Consider the following 20,732-nt stretch of genomic DNA (forward strand, 5'->3'; position numbering starts at 1 on the left):
CACGCGCGCGTGGTCCGGCCGGCCTGCGGAGAGGGCTCGGTGGCGAGGCGTAAACACGCGCCACAGGAAGGAGCAGGAGGAAGGGGAGGAGGGTTGAGGAACATGCAGATCGAGCGGCCGCGAATTGCTAAGATTGCCCCATCCTCCTCTGAGAAACTGTTGCGCGGCCTGCGCTAGCCTTCGGCGCAATTGAGGAGGTAAATGAGAAGGAGAACGGCAGCCACGTCGGCCAGGCGAGCGAGCTCTCGATGGGAAGCTCCGAGCGTATAGTACGTACGTACAACGACCACTCTTCCTCTCTCTCAATCTCTCTCTCTCTCTCTCTCTCTCTCGGCGCACTCCTCTTGCAAACGCGCGCGCGTGCGACGTTGCTCAGAAAGAAGAGTCCGACGCGCGGCAGTAGAACAAGCCTTCGAAGCCGACGACGACGCAACGTCGACGCAACAACGACGACCGCGCAAAAGTCACCCTCCTCCTCCTCGCCTCCCCTCTCCGCTGAGCCGCCCACGGTTCTGGCGGGACGCCACCCGAACAGCAGAGCGTAGATGGGGGTCCTGCCTCTCACGGCAATGTTTACGCGCGGCAACCAGCTGAGCGGCAGCGGCGCGGGGATTTAAAATAACCGCCCGTCCCCTTTCGCTGCGCTTGCCACCGACGAAGACGACGCGTCAAGAGGGGGGGAGCCGACGCTTTCTCTCGAATCGGGACGACGAACGTATAGAGACAGACAGCTGGTCTAGCAAGTGCGCCTGGCACTTCATCCTGCGTCCTTGGCCCACACCAGCCGACCGACTAGAAGGGGTCTCGTGGCGTCTGCGCGGACGAGGCCTGGGGCCCGCCGGACGAGGATCGCGATCTTAGGCTGCTGCTTCGCGAAGGACCGAGAAAGACATGGCGCCAACTAGTGCGGCCGTGTCAGTGGCGACGGCCGCTGTTTCCAGTCCTTGCGGGATCATGTGCCGTCGTCTCGCAACGCTCCTGTTCACTGTGTCCCTGCTCGCGTTGTTGGCCTGTGCGCCCTCGGACGCTGCGGCTGCCGCCTATCCCCAGCACGAGGACTCTCACCAGACGCAGGCGTCCAAGTTCATGCGGTGGTCCCGCGCGACCAACACGCGTGAGCGGCTGACTGCGGCGCTGAGCGGCGACCAGCCGGTGTTCCTGGAGGCCGACGTGGTGCTCGACGGCACCATCCCCGTGCTCGAGCCGCCGCGGGGCCGCCTGTGGGACGTGACGCTCAACGAGCTCCTGTACCAGGCCACCGAGAAGCCCAAGCGGGTGACGCTCAAGCTCAACATGAGGAGTACCGAGGTGCTGCCCCAGGCATTCGGAGTGCTCATGGTGGCCTTGACCGAGGTCAGCGTGCTTCCCTTTACCCCTAAAGCGGGACCTCTTCATTGCTAGTGATGCATATTGGCGGCGAGGAGTTACGGAGTCGCCCTCTATCGGAAGCGCCTCGCTGGCGTAGTATGAGGGATCACGTGGCGCGCTCCTCATAGGTTTTGCTGTCAGCGCTCACTGAAAACACCACGCGTGAGCTCTCCCGGACATTTCTGTGAGTACTTTCGAAACGAGAGAAGTTTCTTACTGTCTAAATAATAATCTTGGGCAAACTGAAAACACACAATCGTTTACAGCCGCTATCTCTTTACCGAATACGTACAGTGAACGCCACTGCGCGCGATCGCCGCGATGGAGTCTCCCGAACCGGCTTCTTGCGTGAAAGGTAGGTAAACGCTGAGAGCAAACTATGTGAAATATGTTCTTATAGTGTTTGTATAACTAAATGGAGCGTAATAGAATGAAGCCTCAATGCAGCGATCGCGCAGATTCGCAGCGACCGACTGCGCGTCTGCATGCTTGTCCGCGCACTGTTTCGCTTTCTGCGCGCGCGCGTTTTCGCACCGTGCCATGAGCTTAAGGCCGCAGAATATGAGCATTTGACAGTATACAAGCAACCATTGTTGCGTGGGCGCTATCAGAGCTGTTCAAAAATAATTTCATTGTAGAGACTTCGACGCCTACGGGACTGTGATGTGCCGTCGCGACGATTCAATCTTTTTTTCTTCTAAATTCTTTGTCCTTTCAATACTATTTCTCTAGTTGCGTCGCACTGTATGTTTATCGGCGTTCTCAGCGTGCAATTTCCCGCTGCTCCTTTTTTTGTAATCCAGCGCATTAATTCATAACACAAACATGACCATATGCCATGCTTTCTTTAAATGTGCTTCTTACCGCTGCCTTTCCACTCCACTGAACTTGCCAGTATCTATAGTATCGACAAGTTCATAGACTAAACCGTCATGACATTAGTCGGGCAGCGGACTCGGGCGAGCGTCTCAGTGCGCGTTTCCAGAACATCGCAGGCCCGGCGCCGTAGCAGAAATCTTCCTTGCGTCTGTGCTTGCTGCATACCCGAGTTGTAGCCGATGTCTGTTTGCCGGTTTTATGTTTCGCGAGCCAAGCTTCACACAGCTTCTTGTCCTGCGGTTACGTGCGAATAAGGTTGACACCGGCCTCCGTTACGTGCGTCCGGCTCTGCGGCACCGAGCAGTAGCCTACCATGTCGCGCGCCTTCAAAGGCAGCCACTACCTATTGTAGTGCTTTCAAGCGTTGTAGAGGAGACACTCGAAGCGTGAAAATTTCGCCACTAAATGAAAACCGCAGCGTACGAGGGAATTTAAGCTCGTTTTCAGCTCGCTTCGGCGCGCCCGAAGCAGACGACGTGGCCGCTATGCCCACGTGATCCCTCCTAGCACGTCACGCCGACGGTGGCGCCAGCTTTTCCAGTGGTGGAGCTCGAGGCCAATATCTTTCTTGTTTTCAAGTACATCATTGAGCAGTTCTCGCTTACTCGGCAGATATTATGTATGCACGATGCGGTTCAAATTATTGTTTATTTTGATAATGTTTGAATGTTAAGGCTAAAATATGTTGCGCGGAGTGTTCACTTCCTCACAGGAATTTTCAGGGGAACCTTACTAACTTCTGCTCAATGCACATGGATACTCACCCATCAGTCTAATTGTGCGGCCGTGCTAACACGCAATACTTTTGGCGGACCTCTGTATGTTTTATGATCTGAGCATTGTTATATATGCTTAGCTTGCAAGCTTTTGCACGTAACAAAAAATTAATACCCAACTAACGCAAGTTGTGACTATCTCGGCTTTTGAGTGGAGGAGGAGGAGGAGGAGGAGGAGGAGGGAGGAGGAGGAGGAAAAACTTTAATCTGGTCCTGTACAAGGTGTTGCCACCTGCCTGGCTAGTTCCATGTTGGGACCGGGAGGTCAAGCCTCCTAGCCCTATCACGGGCGTACTGGACAGCCAGGACTTGAGGGATATGATCAGGAGATCTGATCATTCCTAAAAACCGATTCCGGGAAATGCCAGGGCCGAGCGACCCACACTCCCAGAGCAGATGTTCAAGCGTGCATATCTCCTGTTTGCATGCTTTGCATATAATATTCATGTCTGCAATGTTATACCATTTCTTTATTTGTGCAGGTGAATAATAAGACTCTGTCTGTAATTGTCTAAGTGTAACTGCTTGTGCTCTGTTTAGCCTATAGTGAGGGGGTGGAAACTCCCTCCTTCCCATGTAGTAATGTTTTGTAATTTCATTGTATGTAATGAGCGTATCTCTATGTAAGTTCTCCAATCCAGCAGAATCAAAACCATATGTAAAAGCGGCCCGGTCTGTAAGGTCGCGGGCGACGCTGTTGGCCGATTCATTTGGATTGACGGGAATGCCATCAAGTGAACCAAGGTGCGCCGGGAACCAATAAATGTAACGTGTAACATTTGTTTGCCTTTTGTTAATTATTCTCGCAGCCTGCGGGGCAATCTTTCCCCTATTGAAAGCTCTAATAGCCGTTTTCGAGTCGCTATATATTTCGATGAATCTATCGTCTGTTAGTGCCAATGCAATGGCAACTTGTTCAGCGTCTTCAGGTTTGTTAGTGTAGACCGTGGCGCAGTTTGTGCAATTGCCCTGGTGATCTACTACCACCGCCGCGAACTTAGTTAGATCTTTGTAGGCAGCCGAATCGACAAAGCAGGCTCCTCTGCCCCCTTTATCCATTTTCTCGATTAACGCCCTGGCTCGTGCGACTCTCCTGTTGATATTATGTTTTGGGTGCATATTCCTGGGTAGGGGTGCGACAATTATGTTGTCTGCGAATTCTTGATTAACTTTAACGTACTGTGCTGAATCCGTAATGGGGTTGATCATGATCTTGTCCAGGATTGATCTTCCCGTGCTGGTTGTAGATAGTCTCGCTATTTGTGATGTTTCTTGAGCCTCCGCGATCTCCATGGTCGTGTTGTGTATTCCTAATTTGAGCAGTTTTGCAGTGCTGGTTCGAATTGGGAGCCCCAATGCGCTTTTAACAACCTTCTTGATCACTGCGTCAAGCTTTTTGAGTTGAGACTGCGTCCAATTGTACATGGCAGCGGCGTATGATATATGACAGAGTACGAATGAGTTGATTATCCTGATGAGGTTATCTTCTTTCATGCCCTTGTGTCTTCCTGCCAGGCGCCTGATCATCCTGCACGCGTTATCCGTTTTAAGGGTGATTTTCTTCACCTCGGTATGGTTTCCACCGTTTGCATCAATGAAAAAGCCTAGTACCCTGATCACGTTGACTCTGGGTATATTGGCACCATTTTCTGTATGTAGGTGTATATTGCTTTCCGATAGAGGTTTCCAGCCCTTAGGCCTGCCCCCTTTTTCACGTCTATAAAGTAGTAACTCCGATTTGTGGGGGGAGCACCTGAGTCCAGTGGGCCTCAGGTATTCTTCCACCGTCTTGATCGCTTCAGTCAGTGCGTCCTGTATCTGCCCTTCACTGCCACCAGCACACCATACAGTGAGATCATCAGCATATATGGTATGGTCAATGCCGTTAATCTTGCCCAGCTTTCTGGACAGACCAATCATGCACAGGTTGAAAAGGACGGGAGAGATCACCGATCCTTGGGGGGTTCCTCGATCTCCGAGCTGAACCACTTCCGAGTTTGTGTCTCCGACCTTTATCTTCGCCGTGCGTGCTTCGAGAAAGGATTTGATGTATTTAAACATCCTCAACCCGAGTCCAATGTCTTCTATCGTTCTGAGGATGTACTCATGCTTGATTCTGTCGAACGCTTTTTCCAAGTCTAATCCCAATATGGCCTTAGTATTTCTAGAATATCCGTCGAGTATGTGGTGTTTAATTTGCTTCATGGCATCCTGCGTGGAAAGTGCAGACCTAAAACCCAGCATGTTGTGAGTGTATATATTATTGTCTTCTAAGTGGTCTTTTAGCCTGTTAAGGATTGCGTGTTCAGCGACCTTCCCCACGCATGATGTAAGTGATATTGGCCTTAAGTTGTCCAAGCTTGGAGGTTTACCCGGTTTGGGTATTAGTATAACCTGTGAAGTTTTCCATTCTTCTGGGACTTCGCCTGAGATCCATGCTTCATTAATGAAGTCTGTCAGCGATTCAATGGACGGCTCATCGAGATTTCTAAGTGATCTGTTTGTTACTCCATCAGGACCGGGGGCTGAATTTCGATTTAGTTCACTTAACACCCTCCGGATTTCGGATATGGTGAAGGGTTGGTCGAGTTCCGGTTGAGCGGCTCCCCTGTATTCTGATGGAAGTGGCTGGTCCTGCTCATTTCTAACTGGTAGGTATTTGTCAATTAGTTGTTTGGTAACTGTTTCGATGGGCTGATCCCTAAGGGCTACGTGTATGGCTCGGGCAAGGCTGTGTCTTTGGTTGGCTTTAGTGCCTTTTTCATCCAGCAGATGCTTGATCAATTTCCACGCCTTGCCGTTCCTGATTTGCCCATCGATTGACTCACAAAACTCGTCCCACTGTTGCTGGCAGAGGGTGTTACAGTATTGTTCGATTTGTTTGTTAAGTTCTGCGATTCTTTTTCTGAGCCTACGATTTAGCCTTTGTGCCCGCCACCTTTTGAGTTTTCTTCTTTGTAAGCGGCCGGCGTGCCGATATCATCAGCTCGCAGTGACAACATCGGTCAGGCTATATAAGTGTAGCCTTACTAAAACGACCGTGACGGCAAGCGTTTTCAAGACTGGGTGTAAAAGTGCAAGTTTCCTTGGCAAAAGCTCAGCAATGAATGACGCTCATGCCAAGGATAGCGAGGAACAGGGCCTCGGCTATAGCGCAGTAATCTTGGCAGGATTAGAAGGACACATTCTCGGCATCAAGGGACGGTGCGCCCTGTGTGGACTCGCGTATACCGACGACCCAACACTCATCGTCTTCAACCGCTTAACCAAATGGGTTTGGCAGAAATCATCAAGCTACACGTTTAAGGGAACGCTGGCATCCATTTCTACTTCCAGGATTTCCACTGTCTTTCCATTTCCACTTTCCGCTTCGGTCTGTCGATTAATTCGCTATTACGTAGCCATACCACTCAAATCCTGCTAAACTATCTTGGCATAGTGCGAACGTATGCTGAAAAGTGGTGACAGGTTCGAAGCCCCCAGACCAGGGCGACGTATTCAACTGCGAAGCCCCCGAATAGTCGTAGGTCAGTGTCCGTAAAGCCAAGTGGGCGCCAGCCTTCCCATTCGCGTTTGCCCGATGTTTCCATTTGGACACGTCTGCACACTACGCCATAAAATACCATACTATATCATCGTAATGGCAACCGATGCGTTGAATCGTACCCCCGCGACGAGAACTTCAGTTTAGGCGGAAACATTGTGCCAAGCAGTTCAACACTCATTGCAATCTTACTTGGGAGAAACGCTTTCTTCTTTCAAATTTCAGTTATTTTCAGCCGGAACCGTCGTTCCTAAAGCTCGGAATAAAACATAACATCTCTATTCCTATTTCCTAAAATCTCACATTCGTGCCTGAAGAAACACGAGTAGCTTTATTTTGTTATATTATTTATCTTGCTTCTCTTTATTTTTTTTTCTTACACTATAGCTCCGAACGAGTGCCTACTGCGTCGTCTTGACAAAATTGATGGAAACACAAAACAGAATTGTCGACAGTCTCCTACCGCGCTCGTTGAGCCGATGTGTCCGCACAAAAGGTGCCACAGTTTCTTTTCATCGCACTTATCATGGCGACCATTCGAAAATTCCAGCTGTATACCAGCTGTATACCAGCTGTGACATTCAGAATATCTCAATAACCTCTGAAACCAATTCACCTGGAAACATTTATTGGCTCCGCAATAGTGCTCGACACGATTCACAGTTCACCACTTCAGTATAGGGCGCGTCGCCCGCGAACATTTCGAGGCACAGGAAACTTCGCCGTTTGAACAGTTTGATTCCTGATGCTCAAGTAAAAAGTGTTGCCATAAGCTTAGTTGCAACATACGCCACGGTTCCGAACCGAGATAGTTAGACTGCTTCTGGAGGCCAGCGTGATCGAAGCGAGAGACGCTAAAGAACCGGCTTTCATACATTCCCGCGTGCCTCGTAAAGGCGACGACCGTTCCGAGGAGTATTCGGCTGAACCAAGCCACGCGTATATGAGTCCGCTCTACTTCTCGCACCTCAGCCGCGACCCATCCACTAAACAGGAGTCGCGAAGGGCACGGGCAATTGGCAGGTATTTAAGACTACATGCGGCCCGAGGCAGCACGGAATGGCCGCGCTGTCGCCAGGGCAACTGGGTTAAAGGTTCGTTGAAGACGTGCTCGCGCCCTGGCGACACAGCCGTAGCACAGGCCGTAGCCGATCGAGGCCACGGTGAAGAGCAGCCCCCACGCCGTGCTTGTTTCTCTTTTTACTGCCGCCCCCTTTTTCGGCGCATGTGGCCCCCAAGAGAGAGAGCGCCTGCTCGCGCGCGATGTTTCAAAACTTCGCCGCGCGCGCTGCGTCCCCCGCGCGCCTTGTCGTCATCGCCGCCGTATACGGCATAAGTGGGCGAGTCAGCGCCGCAATGGGCCTAGCTTCTTGCCTCTCCAATTGCCATCAAAGGGGCAGCCGTGTCGGGCAATTAGCCACGCAGTTCTTCTTCGCCTCTCCTTCACTCTACCGCTCTCTGCACAACCTCCTTAGTTTCGACTGCATAACCTCTCCCCTTTACTCCCTGTGCGCTGTACCCTCGCCACAGGGACTCTTCTACACTAATTACTCGCGCCTGCTTGGCTGTTGCGTTTGCCCCTTGTCCGCTGTGAGGCTGCAGGAAGGGGGCGGGCGTGCGCGAAAGACCACTGTGCATGTGTGTTGGGCGAGGCCACGATGCCGACCGTGATCATCTTCTTTCCTGCCGCGGCTATGGCTACGCGCGCTCTGAGCGCCCACTCTCTTCTTCGAGAGAAGCGTCCTGCGATGCCGCCACTCTCGTGACTCACAATAACAAGCGCCGCGCCGTCTCAAGCGAACGGCGTGTTTGCAAACGCGAAGCTCGAAGCGCACGCCGACTGTTGCGACTACGGCGGCCGGTGGCTCTGTGTCGTCAGTGTCGGCGGGCGCGGACGTTTGAAAAGCAGCCCGTCCGTGCCGGAAGGCGGGAAAGCCGATACGCTAGCTTCGCCGCTGTCTCGCAGCGACACGCCTGCCAGCGTTAGATGGCTGCTAGGGGGAGGTCTGGCGCGAGCGACTGTGTAGCGCATTAACACGTGCTCTACAATCGCGCTCCCTTCAGTTGGGGCTCTGACACGGATTTGCTGCTCGTTCGCGCCACCGTCCATGTGTTCTGATTCGAAGATACCGCGCTGGCAAGCCGAATCCCGTTTGCAGCGGCGGGAAAAAAGAGCGCGGTCGTAAAAGATTGGAACTCGTGTACAGTTTCCTACATGATGACACTCGGAGAACTAAAAGAGCTAATCAGCTGCCGTATAAGGAAGTTTTGACGATCGACGATCTAGCTTTAAGGTGGTGGATATTGATGTGACAAAGACGCAGGTGTTGACGATACTAATGCTGGGATGCTGGTTCGTTGACCTGTAAATTGGTTCTTTTTTAGAACCGTGATACTGAGAGATGTATGATATTTTATATACAGACACGCCAATAACTTCGACACGATAGAACCGTCATAATGAGGGATATGATAGTTTAGACAGGCATGCCAATGACTTCGACACGATGTGCAGTGGTGCGACAAAGGCATATTCTCGATCTAACGGGTTCTGGGGACGTTTGCTTGGTCATCCGCTTAGTAGGCTACTCCAGATGGCAAGGATGAACATGAAATGGTACATACATAGTATACACACGTACACAACATGCACAAGCAACAACCACAACACTAACGGGCAACGATAGTGCCTTGCTGACACTTGGAGGGCTAAACATTCGATAGGCATGTTCCCAACAAACTGGAAAACAAAGGTATAATTCTGTCCCCTCCCTTAGTACATTTTTCATTGCGACGCCAGGATGGAATTCGAAATTTCTGGTGGGCGTTCTGTCGCAACGCTGTGATGCTTATTACGCTCCTGAATCATTTTTCTTTTTTTGACAGCTACTCCTGATTGCTTGAACGCTGGGAGGTGTTTGTCAAGCGCGAACAACACACTAGAATTCCTTAGGAAGAAAAAGAAAAAACGAAAGAAAGGCAAAGTTAATGCGTCCTATTACACAATGTGCGTGGCGCGCGTTGGAAACCAGCCAGATCAAGAGCCGTGATCTTTCATGGTTCGAGCAGCGCTATTGCATCAAACGGGGCACGCCACTGAGTGCTGTATCTCTGCGCTTGAGGCTTGGCCCAAGTCCAGCCGCAGCAGGCAGACAAATTGTTCTTCGGCCGTCAATTCGTGCTCACTCGCAAGGATACAAGCAACTATGCGAACTGTTATAAAGTGCTCGACGGCTACACATTGTGCCGGAAATAGTGCATCAGGCAAGGGGCCTTTAGGAGTTCCACAGATGCGTGGTTATCGCCGGACGCCGCCTGCTTGCGCCCTGCATAAAGTAGGCATTGTAGAGTGAAGCCACTTACCTCTCCCCACCCCTTTTTATTTCGGTACATCAAAGGCGACCCGCTCTGCGGACTCTCAATCAATTCTGTGCAGCGGTAAGGACAGTGGCAGTGAAAGAAGTGAAGGTGCAAATGCGTACGTGATGCGGCTTCCTTTGACTCTTCGGTGCACGCCTATACACGGTCTATAAGCTGACGAACTTCGAAGCGGACAAGCGGCAAACGTCTCAAGGACGCAGTGTCGCACGAGGCACGCCGGAAGGGCTCAAGGTGTAGAACGCAAGTGTAGAACCCCAGAATTGCGTAGCATCCACAGCTGTAGTAATGACTCTCGATGAACGGAATTATTGATGCATGGCAATGAGGGATCGCTCAGGCCTATCAGGTGGTTCCGGTACGAGTATCAGTCTGCGAGCCTTGATGTAGTCAGGCAGCGCGCTATCGAGTAATCTGTGTCTGAAGTAGCGCTTGCGGCCTTTGCTATACTTCTTTCTCTGTGGTTCGTCGTAACTGGCGTTGTAATGTCTTTGTTAGTCATCATCACGAACTTGGTCCTTATCGCGTGAGGCATATGGATGCATCCTTAGAGCCCTTGTGGCAGACGGTGTACGACTGTGCTGTAGGAGTCAGTGAATGTAATCGTAGAAAATCAGAGCTTTCATATGCGTTACCGAATCCTTAAAAGTCTTCACAAGAGACGGCATCACTGTAGCAACTCAACTGCTAGATCTCTGCACGCATAAGGCGGAGGATGTGGGTTCGGTTCCCGCCGGCGGCTAGTTGTATTTTCGTCCACTTTCATTTCCGTTTTCCTTATCATGTCTACATTTAAATTTTAAAGAAAGTTCATTCCCTCCCACGTTTTCCTCGGCTTCATTGCAGCTGGCTTCATGCGTTTGTTTTGCAACCAACAAGAAATCGAGCCTCTTGGTTCCCCTTACTCACAGCAGGGCATTTTGGGCGCTGCCACGGTGCCGACTTTTCATGTTCTTTCTTTTCCTTGGAGGCGCGCCCATATGTTCGTAGCTGTACCGCTGCCGTCACAGAGCCCTAGACAAGAATTATTTCCGCCACGAATATTCTTAAAATTTCGTACAGGCAATTGCATCATCCGTAAGGGCACAGTCGCCCCCGAAGTTCCCGCTAAGTTGCGCTTTCGTTTCGCTACAAAGGTCACGGGGTCTCTCCAGATGTGCGGGGGAGCATGTACAGTTCCGCCCGGAGGATCGAGAAGTCGCGCGTAAATGAGGCGATAATTCTAAGACTCGGGAGACGTGAAGCCAGCGTAGGTGTTCACTGGCAGCAGGAAATGCAAATCTGAAGAGTGAAAAAAAAAAAGAAGGGCAGTCAAAAGCCCACACAGGAAGCGAGAGACATAGCCCCGCCTCTTAAAATCCCTGCAGCGCTGTGGGATATGGTGCATCTGCTTTTCCAAATGCGGAAACAGAAAATTACGTTGAACCTTTAGTAGCGTGTCTCCTACATGTTCGAATCTTCATCCAGTAACGTTTCCTTCAATGGAGAAAAAAGTAATCACAGATGAGATCAGGTACGTTTTTCGGCGTTGCAGCATGGGTCTGTGTCACTATATATACAAACCATCGTATTTCAGATGACCAGCTGTTGAGCAGCTATGTCGCATAATTCAATCGGCGAGGTTAGGCTGTAGGATAACTCGCTCCTTTGCCAAGCTAATACTCAGGCAACACATATCCCATTTGTACTCTATGCCTTGGCGGGCATTCCTTGCGGTATTTTCTCGTTTATTAAAAGAAAGGTGTGGGTTTTGTTTTCTGCTTGTAGGCTAAATGAAAAAAAGATAGCTGAAGAATTAAAGAAGAAGCGGTTGGCATTGTGCACAATTGAAGATGGAGGCAGAACCCAAAGTCTCTGCATTCTCCTTTATTACATATACTCGTTGGCCCGGTATTCCTCCTTCCATCCAAATGGTATGGCCTATCCTCCGTCGTGCGCTCATGCCAGTCTCACTGTACTGTGCTCTGCCAGTTTCCCTGCAGAGGCCTCTGTTCTTTCCTATCTCACAGTATACCCCAGAGTACCGCCTAACCATGGCGGCACTTGTTGGAGGCCCCATTAGGCAACGAACCCCTGATAAGCGTTTGGATGAAGCTTCTCTGAAAAAGTTTTTTTTACTTCGCCAGCCCTGCATTAACATGATCCATCTCAGCCGATCGCCTATAGTTGTTACTGTTGCTGAGGCGTTTATTGGAATGTATACGCTATACGCTCCCAAAGCGTTCCACGGGGCGCCCCGTAGGATTCCGTTGGGGAGAGAAGGGGAGGGGTGGGATGGTGTGAATGACACGTGCGGCCGGGGATTCCCGTCATACTTGGCTTTAGACTCCGTAGTGCTGCACACAATTGTAGACTGCGGAGCTGTTTGTAGACGAACAGCCCAAATGCGCTACACGCATCGTCCGTTTTGCTACGCGCCCTTCTGGCCGCGGTCCCGTTCTTGCCGGAAGAGGCGCCGCGCGCGTTCATCTTCTCAGAGCCAGTAGGGCGCGGGCTTTGTTTACATTCCGTCTGTGGGAGAGAGCCTTGTGTTCCTTTTCGCGGAAAAGCGTCGTGGCGCCCCCCACTTCTCTCCGCAGCCGCCGTCGGGTTGTGCATGCCGCGAGGAAGTCTGTCTCTAGGTTCAATGCCCCGGCTCCGTTGAATAACGGCCGAGGGGCAAGGGCCGTGGTGCTGTGGCAATGACTTGTGCATGTGGGCGTGAAGGAGCCCGCGTGGTACACGCCCCGAGTTGCGGGCGCCGCGGCGGATGTGATTTCGAACTTGTCAGCGTTCCGTTGGCCCCACGCGTGGCGGTGGCGACGAATGGAGACGCGCGGTTTGTCGCATATTGACAGCCGGGACACAGATCAGTGACGCGGGAAGAAGGGGCAGAGGCGCTGACGCTGTCGGAGGCACATCAATTGGGATAGACTGGAGAAGAGCAGGTAGCCTAAACATGTTGCACCAAAGTATCGCAGCTTGTCGGAGGCAGAGTCGCAATCCGTGTGTAGTCCACAGGCGTGGCTGCGCCGACACCGTCGTTGAGCAGGGCAGAGGCGGACAATGAGTCTTAAGTGTATGCGCGAAGCCCCTCCTCCCCTCCCCTCTCCTCCCTGTCTAGTGTTTTGAAGTTCCTTCACTGTACCAAAAATAGAAGGGACTACCACAACTCGTCTTGACGTGGAGAATGTGATTTATACCAAGATGGGAAAATGCAGCCAAAGGTACCGTTGGATTGTCGCAAAACAAGGGCAACATATTTTGGAGAGCCCTTTACCAATATTAGCGTTGGGCTTGACTTTAGAGCGCATCATTCACTATGCTGGGGACGATAACATGAGGGCTCACGAACAAGTCGGCCATAGAAGAAGGCGGCAGTTATGCATGCAAATGCCACTTTCTTTGTTGTTCATTTACCACGTGTTCCTACCCTTATCATCACCGTAGCCTTTTTCCCTGCCACTGAAACGACTGACTATAGCTCGTAAATTCTCAGGATTTAACATGGCTGTTAACTGATCATAGTACTTTTTCCTCCGTCATGTTCACCTATTCCTTCTCTGAATGAATGGAAGCGGCTACAATGATCTTCCTTCAGATTTACAGCAAATCGTCAACAAATCGCGGACGCATAGGCGACCTTGAAAGATGTTACCGCTATATGCTTACGGGAAAAATTACGGCTGCCCTAAAGTTTTCCCAAATTTCTTTTTTCAATTATTTCTCATCATTTATGCACGACATAAGATGGAACGCAGCTCCAAAGTGGATTTGCCTAAAATCTTGCGAGTGATGTGCAGGGTTCGCTTACTGATCAGACAATTTAGGATTATGTTCTTAACCATTCAATGTTTACAGACTTTCCAGGCAGGTCAAGATTTTGAGCATAGAGAACTATGCTACGGACCATGCTTGGAACACGAAATTACTGGTCAAGGGAAATTAATGTACGCCTTTCATATACTTTGTTGGACAAAAAGTGATCCAAATTGGCGTATCGGGTGGTAATCTTTCAGAGGGCTCAATTTCATGGCCTTGACGAGATAAAAAAAAATTAATTGTTCGGTTTTACGTGTCCAAACAACGACATATCATTATGAAGCAGGCTAATGGGGACTCCAGAATAGTTCTGACCATACACCTGAACGAGTGTTTTTTTCCGCATTTCGCCCCCATGTAAATTCGACCGCCGCAGCCAGGATCAAACCCACCAGCTCGAGTTCAGCAGTGCAAAGCCATCGCCTACGCTCTGATATGCTATAAGAGCTTTAATCAGGGCTCAAATAGAAATTAGGTGCTCGAAGTTCGGCCCAAATATAGTTGGAAAGTCGAGACGCTCCCGGCGCGTTGAGGAACATTCATTTCTAAGATACTTATCAATTGTGAGAGTGATCCGTGTGTCTTCCCACGAAATGCTCTTGTTATTTTCTATAAGTGCGACGACACCTCCATACAGTAAGGAATGCGATGGCAATAACTCTGCAAACAAGGCCATCGTAAAATTTAGACACAAGCGTTTGACACGGTTTCAAACACAGCTACCGAAATGTGAACGCGCTTCTGACCATCCTGAAAAGGTGCCTCTTTTTTATTCACGACGTATTGCACAAAGTGCGAAATGTGGCTCCGAACGCAGCTCAAGCTTCTTTCTAAATTCTTTACAATGTGAGTGGAATTCACTGACAGGAAAGTGAAAGAGCCGCTGCAACGGCCGCTTAGGTGCGGTGCGTCGATCTGTTCTTTGCCCGCAGTCCTTTTTCTACTTCGAACTGCCGCTCCTCGGTGCGCTGCAGAAACGCTTGTTTTTCCAGGTAGCCGTCCTTGCCTCTGTTGTGGTTCCGCAGGTCTTCCGCAATGCCCTCGCTCTGCTTGAAGCTATCCCAGTCGAGCTTCGATTTCTCCAGCGTGCTGATCTTTTGCTTCTTGTTCATTAGTCGACCTAAGACACTTGCGACTCCGCCCGGCTTCTTGCTGACAAGTACGGTTGACTTGGCATCTTCTTCCTGTTTTTCGAGCGAGCGCGTTTCTTTCGGGCCTGCTGCCACCTCCTTGTCGACCTCGACAACTTCCCCCGCAATATCCAGCAGCTGAGTAATCTTAACCTTTTTCTCGGGGACAGCAGACACTTGTGACGTAGAGGCGGAAGTAGACGCTTCGCCCGGATCGGCAACGGCCGCCCGTTTCTTGGGTACGCTGTCGCCGTCTCGCAAGAAGTCGGACCAGAGAAGGTCGGCTTTCGCTTCGTCCTTTTTGGCAGCGAGATGGCTCTCGTCCTGTTCCTTCGCGTCGTCTTCAGCGCTCGCCGCGTTATGAATACTTTCCTGTGCTGGTTCTTCTTTTCCGTCGCAGCGGATGCCTCCTTTGCCTTTCAGACGCGGCGTTGCGATGCCCTTCCGCAGCGTCCGGCCAGTCGTCGCGCCAAGTCGCTCTTCAACGTCACTCCCAGTCTCCGTGTCACAGTCGGATGCGTCGCTCTCTTCAGTCGACGGAACGTAGTCGTCATCGTCGCTTTCCGAGCTATCGGCGTTTCCGATGAGGTCCAATGTCGACATGTTGTTCGCGACGTCGAGATAAAAACAAAAGGAATGGCAGCTACCGTTACCGAAGGCGTCACGTCCTTCTCTTTTAGATGCACGTTCGGGCAACGTTTCAACTGCTTTTGACATTGGGGATTGCCTAGACCTGCGCCTAAAAGAAGAAATAGACGACGGCGATTGCACGAGCAATGCTACAGTGTACTAGAATACAAAGTGCGATGATAATTATCGCTGTCAGCAGCCCAATTAACTAAGATTGAATAATTAACGTTTTGTTGACGGCAGTAACTCGGTATGTTTGTGCTGAAAATTTAGCAATGCGAGAAACAAGTTCGCCGGGATAGCAACTGGGGGCGACAACAGCGACAACAACCAGGCCGCAGTTGCGTAAACGGAGAAAATGCATAAAAGAAGTACAACAAATTATGGATTAGGGCTCATCAAAAACATAAAAACAAGAAGAAACGATAACTGATGGAACTTGAAGCCTTCATACAATATTTTATTGGCCTATGTTGCATGCAAGGCAGTGCAGGCATTACTATATTGGCGCCGCGGACACAGGTTTTTCAGTCATCGATCGCTTTTTTCGGCCTATCTGAGAAAAAACACTAGGCCTAGGATAGCCTTTGATGTCCTTAATATTAGGTTGGAATATTCATTTGACCACAGAAAGCCTGAAACTAAAACCGCGACAAAACATCTCCCCACAACGCACTGTGGAAAAAAAAAAAGACGACCACGCGGCTGACCCTCTACTATTTACACCACCGTGCCCGTCGGGGGTGTAGCTCAGATGGTAGAGCGCTCGCTTAGCATGCGAGAGGTACGGGGATCGATACCCCGCACCTCCATTTTTTTTCTTTTTTTTAAACGCTTTTTTTTTTAATGTGAGCAACGTCAAAACATTTTTTTTTTTTTTGTGGCATCACCGTCAAAGCTGACAGCTCAATGAAGGCTTTTGCAAGTTAACTTTTGGGCGAACTGCGCGAGGACGGACAAGAAAGGAAACAAAGAAAACAAACACTGCGCTCGTGTTTGTTTCCTTTCTTGTCCCGTCCTCGCACAATTTCACCCAAAAGTTAATATGCACCAACAAGCCAAGCTACAAGCCTTTCTTCAGCTCTTGCAAGACTGCGAGCGCGTGCTCGTAGGACTTTCTGCTGCGCCAGTGGCTGTATGAAAGTTATACCTGAACAGAAAGGTCAACAAGAACGGGTTTAATAAAGTCAACCACGGCTGCTTTATAAACACGCAGGGACAAGGTGTGTTTTCACTGCGCGGTCGTGCACCAACTAAGCCAAGAACACGTTCTTCTGAAGCACGGGCATATCATGGAACCATCAAATATTTTCAACAGCCACTTTCCAACTCTAATCTTTGCGGCAGCGCCCAACCATTACCGAAACTCCATGACGTCATTGTCCATTTCGAGCACAAAGCTGTGCACCTCACGGCTTTCACTTCTTTCCCGGTTAACCCCCGACTACGGTAGCAAACCTGACCACGTGAACCGGGCGCTCGAATTGTTCAACTCCCTGCTTTTCCTCTGCTTTCCCTTTCTAGTCATGTTGTTAGAATTGCTAGTCATTCAGTTAGCATCATCATTCGCGTTCGGAAAAAGTGCGCAAAAACAAATATTTAAATAAATGTGTCAGATCGAGTGTGAAAGAACGGCGAGTTGCATCGGAATAAGAGTTGGCAGGAAATGGGGATACGGCGCATGTCATCTGCAGGAGAAATTACAGTAATTTAAGCTACCGCGGTAGTCGCAATAAATTATCCAAGTCTCGCATAATTGCAAACAACATCCAGAGAAGCGCTATAAATGACCGCAGTAAGACAGCTACGTAAGCGTTGAATGGGAATGAAGCTTAGAAGGAATAAACAGGGGAGAACAATACTCGAGAAGTACACAGAAGCTGGGTAGTAGCCTCAACGAAATCGTCGAATTAGAACTAATTGGAATAGACGCATAGATCAAGAGAAAACTAAAACAATAGGCGCATTATAACTGAAACATGTGAAAGAACAAAAATTTCTATGAATACGGAAAACATAACATACTTGTGCACACTATATCTAGCAAAATTGTGGGCGTTTATCCAGTGGCGTAACAACAGGGGGGGCCGGGGGGCCGTGGGCCCCGGGTGCACGGGGCCAGTAGGGGGGAGGGGGGGTGTCATGTACGTCTGAAGTCACCCGAAAATTGTCGATATCGTCGCGTTCCTCGACTACACCCGGGGGGGGGGGGGGGGAGGGAGTGACAGAATAGTTAAGGGCGCCGGGTGTCAGACGACCTAGCTACGCCATTGCGTTTATCAATTACAGGATGCAGGGAAAGTTAGGAAAGCAACTCGGGAGTCGCTAAAGGACATTGTAAAAGTGTGGAAATAGTTTGACAACTGTCGTATGCCGAGAAAATAACGAATTACGACAGAAACTTTCCTCAGATAGTTTAAACCCTGTACAAACGCGTTAGTAATGCAAATTGCATTAAAAATCGAAAATATTTAATAAACCCTTTAGTTGGAACGATGAGCGTCCAGCGGTGGAAGAGAGATCACGTGAGTAGAGCCTGTCCCGGTAATTTAGTATAATTTCCAGAAAGCGGGGTGAGTGCACGGTGGCGGGAAAGTTTACTCAATGATTCCGCGATGACGCACAGCCTTGCGAAGAGTTTATAATGTATTATGATTCGCGGGAAAGAAAATTTACAGATATTGTTTTACATCTATGGCCCGTTCGTGTATGACGTTATGAACACCGCACCATACTTTACGACCAGGCTTGTAAACGTTACAGACTTCTTAACAAAAATGTAACGGACAGTGAAAATAATTGAGAAATTACTCAAATGTAATCGAGTACTTTTGCGCTGCGATCCTTCCATCCCTTATTAACGTTTCACAAGTACAGTGAGTAGAACCAGCGAGCCTGTTGTTCATACTATGCAGCCCTTCGCGTTATCTTCACTTACAATATACTTTTCAAAATTTTAGTTGGTCATCTTCCCTCCCTTCTTTCTTTTTTTTTTCTTTTTGGGAAAGGCAACCACAGCGACACTGAAAACTCGCTCGATGTGCGAGCGGGAGAGAAGGGCTGTGTTGTAACCTGTACAAACGCCTTGCGCCTAAGATGCTCGGGTCTGGGTTCTCCACGAAACGCTTTGTTGTCGCAAGCTTTTGCAGAATACGCTCCCGGTAGGGCCAACGAAGGGCAGACAAAAAATCGTCCATAGGTCATTTTCTGGTATCAATGCGCCTGATAAATAACCGTGCCTATAGGCATTCGCAATCGAAAACCCGCGGAACTCTGCTATCGACACACAACAACGCCGGTTCAAATCGTCGGCCAACATCTGGCTGATGTTGGCCAGATGTTGGCTGATGTTGAGTTAAGCTGATGAAACGAGCGCTTTGCGCCTGTCTGAACACGCGCATCTGCTAGGCTACGGCGAGGCTCGACCGCGCGCGCGTACTACTCCAGTTACCGCAAAATTCAATCACTCGTAACTCCGCCGCTTGCTGCTACAGCTCGTCTCTTCAATAAAGTGATTTCCCTGGGAGCGTTGACTGAGCCCTCCCTGCCAATCACGTACACACTTTCGTACACCTCTTTGTGTAGCTGCTTTCGTTGCCCTTGTAGCAATTGCTAGGATTAGGTGGATGTCTCGTTTTCCCTTTGCTAGCACTAACCAGCGTCGCCTTTCTGCGTCAAGCAGCCTGGTTCAAAACTGAAATGTCCCTATGATGAAAGGCGTCGCTCAGAGCACGGGACCTCTGCAAGCATGGGAGCATGCGCGACCACGTTGGGCCGGCGGTCAGCAAAAGGAACAAGTGAGATGCGCGCACAATGTGCGCATTGTCTCGCAGCCCGCCGTCTCTGCAATCTCGGCCCGTTAAAGCGAGTTAACTGAAACACTCTAGTGTCTGCTGAAATCGACTTTTGACAGCACCCGCTCGGTACAGGTTCATGTAAGCAAACCAAAGTATACGATCTTGCTGCCAATAAACTGGTTTTGTCACGTTCGGAGCGCTCGTGCATCCAGCAGGCGCCATGATGCATGTACTCCTCTCCGTCTTTCCGCTATTCGCGCTGCGCTTGGGTTCACGGCAATCTTGAGGGGAAGGCGGAGGATCTTCCCGCTGAATTATCAGAGGGAACATGGCGGGATGCACATATCATCAGCCACGCTCTTATCTATAGACTACTTGTCTTCGCTTTCTTCAGTCTTCATTTCAAAGCTTAAGTCAGTTTGTAGGGACAAAAATAAAAAGAAGTATTTGAAAGAATAAATAGAAAAATGGCTGTGGCTTAGGTAAGGTTAAGCCCAGGATGCGAAGCATACTAGCCTTTATTTTAGTTGTTGAACCACTGTTTAGCCTGGTGAACTGCTGTTGCTTGGCTATATTTGGTTCGGCTAGACGAAGAAACAACTCATGCATTACTTCTTCGCCTTCAAGAGTGGAACGCGACAGCGTTCCCGTCGACCCGCCAAGGGGTGTAAGACAATGGGCTACAGGGCAGCGACTACGCGCCCCGCATTGGACGCGGTGAGCGTCGAGCAAAGCAGCGTTCGGCGCGGCAACGAAATGTGCGCCTGAGCAAGAGACGCACGCCTTAGAAACAGCGCGTTTCTAAGGCAACACCGCATTCACTAGAGGCGCTTTTGTACCGCTTTGAAGCGTTGCACTCGTGGCTCAGTGGTAGCGTCTCCGTCCCACACTCCGGAGACCCTGGTTCGATTCCCACCCAGCCCGTCTTGCAAGAGTTGAGCCAAAGCCACTTCTCCTCTGTCGTGACGTCACGGTGTCACGTGATTTCATGGTCACCGCCGCGCCTGAGGAGCTGGGTTGAGCCCTCGTAATATGCTTCGCATAAAAAAGGCTCTTCCTTCCAGTGTAACCTTCCAGCCCGATGGGAACTATACAACTTCCGGCATCCTTTATGGTGGGGTGGCGGGATCGATGAAACTCGCCATTACTACATTCGCCATTATGTCAGTCTGGTGTTCTATATAGTAATATAGAACATATAATTCTATATAACATATAGTATGCAGAAAGCAGCGGAATTGTGCGCCCCACCGTAGGCAATGTAGGCATTGCACGGCACACGTAATCAACCTGAACGCTTTCTTTTCATCTCGTTCTCTTTCGTTCCTCCATACCTTTTTTCTTTTTTTTTTGAAGTACAACGTAACCAAATGAAGAAGTCTGTTACACTACATTGCCATTCACCTCTGCTATCGCGATGTATGTTTCT

General features: G+C 49.9%; 2 protein-coding genes and 1 non-coding gene across 3 annotated transcripts in view; 2 read left to right on the forward strand and 1 right to left on the reverse strand.

Annotated features, from left to right (window-relative positions):
• The first annotated feature begins 367 nt into the window (after window positions 1-367).
• The window catches only part of LOC135918366 (protein FAM151A-like), a 29,586-nt gene continuing 9,221 nt past the window's right edge, over window positions 368-20,732 (forward strand). The window contains exon 1 of the mRNA XM_065452055.1: window positions 368-1,353. Within this exon, the coding sequence (XP_065308127.1) occupies window positions 892-1,353 (462 nt within the window). The 5' untranslated portion in view covers window positions 368-891. The remainder of the gene's footprint in view (window positions 1,354-20,732) is intronic.
• On the reverse strand, window positions 14,500-15,762 carry LOC135918373 (craniofacial development protein 1-like). Its single transcript, XM_065452066.1, has one exon. It carries the CDS (start codon window positions 15,591-15,593, stop codon window positions 14,643-14,645), a length of 951 nt encoding a protein of 316 aa, XP_065308138.1. The 5' UTR covers window positions 15,594-15,762; the 3' UTR covers window positions 14,500-14,642.
• TRNAA-AGC (transfer RNA alanine (anticodon AGC)) lies at window positions 16,246-16,318 on the forward strand. Its single transcript has one exon. It is a non-coding gene; the product is annotated as a tRNA-Ala (tRNA).

The sequence above is a fragment of the Dermacentor albipictus genome, chromosome 2 (assembly GCF_038994185.2).
Source record: "Dermacentor albipictus isolate Rhodes 1998 colony chromosome 2, USDA_Dalb.pri_finalv2, whole genome shotgun sequence".
Lineage (NCBI taxonomy): Eukaryota > Metazoa > Arthropoda > Arachnida > Ixodida > Ixodidae > Dermacentor > Dermacentor albipictus.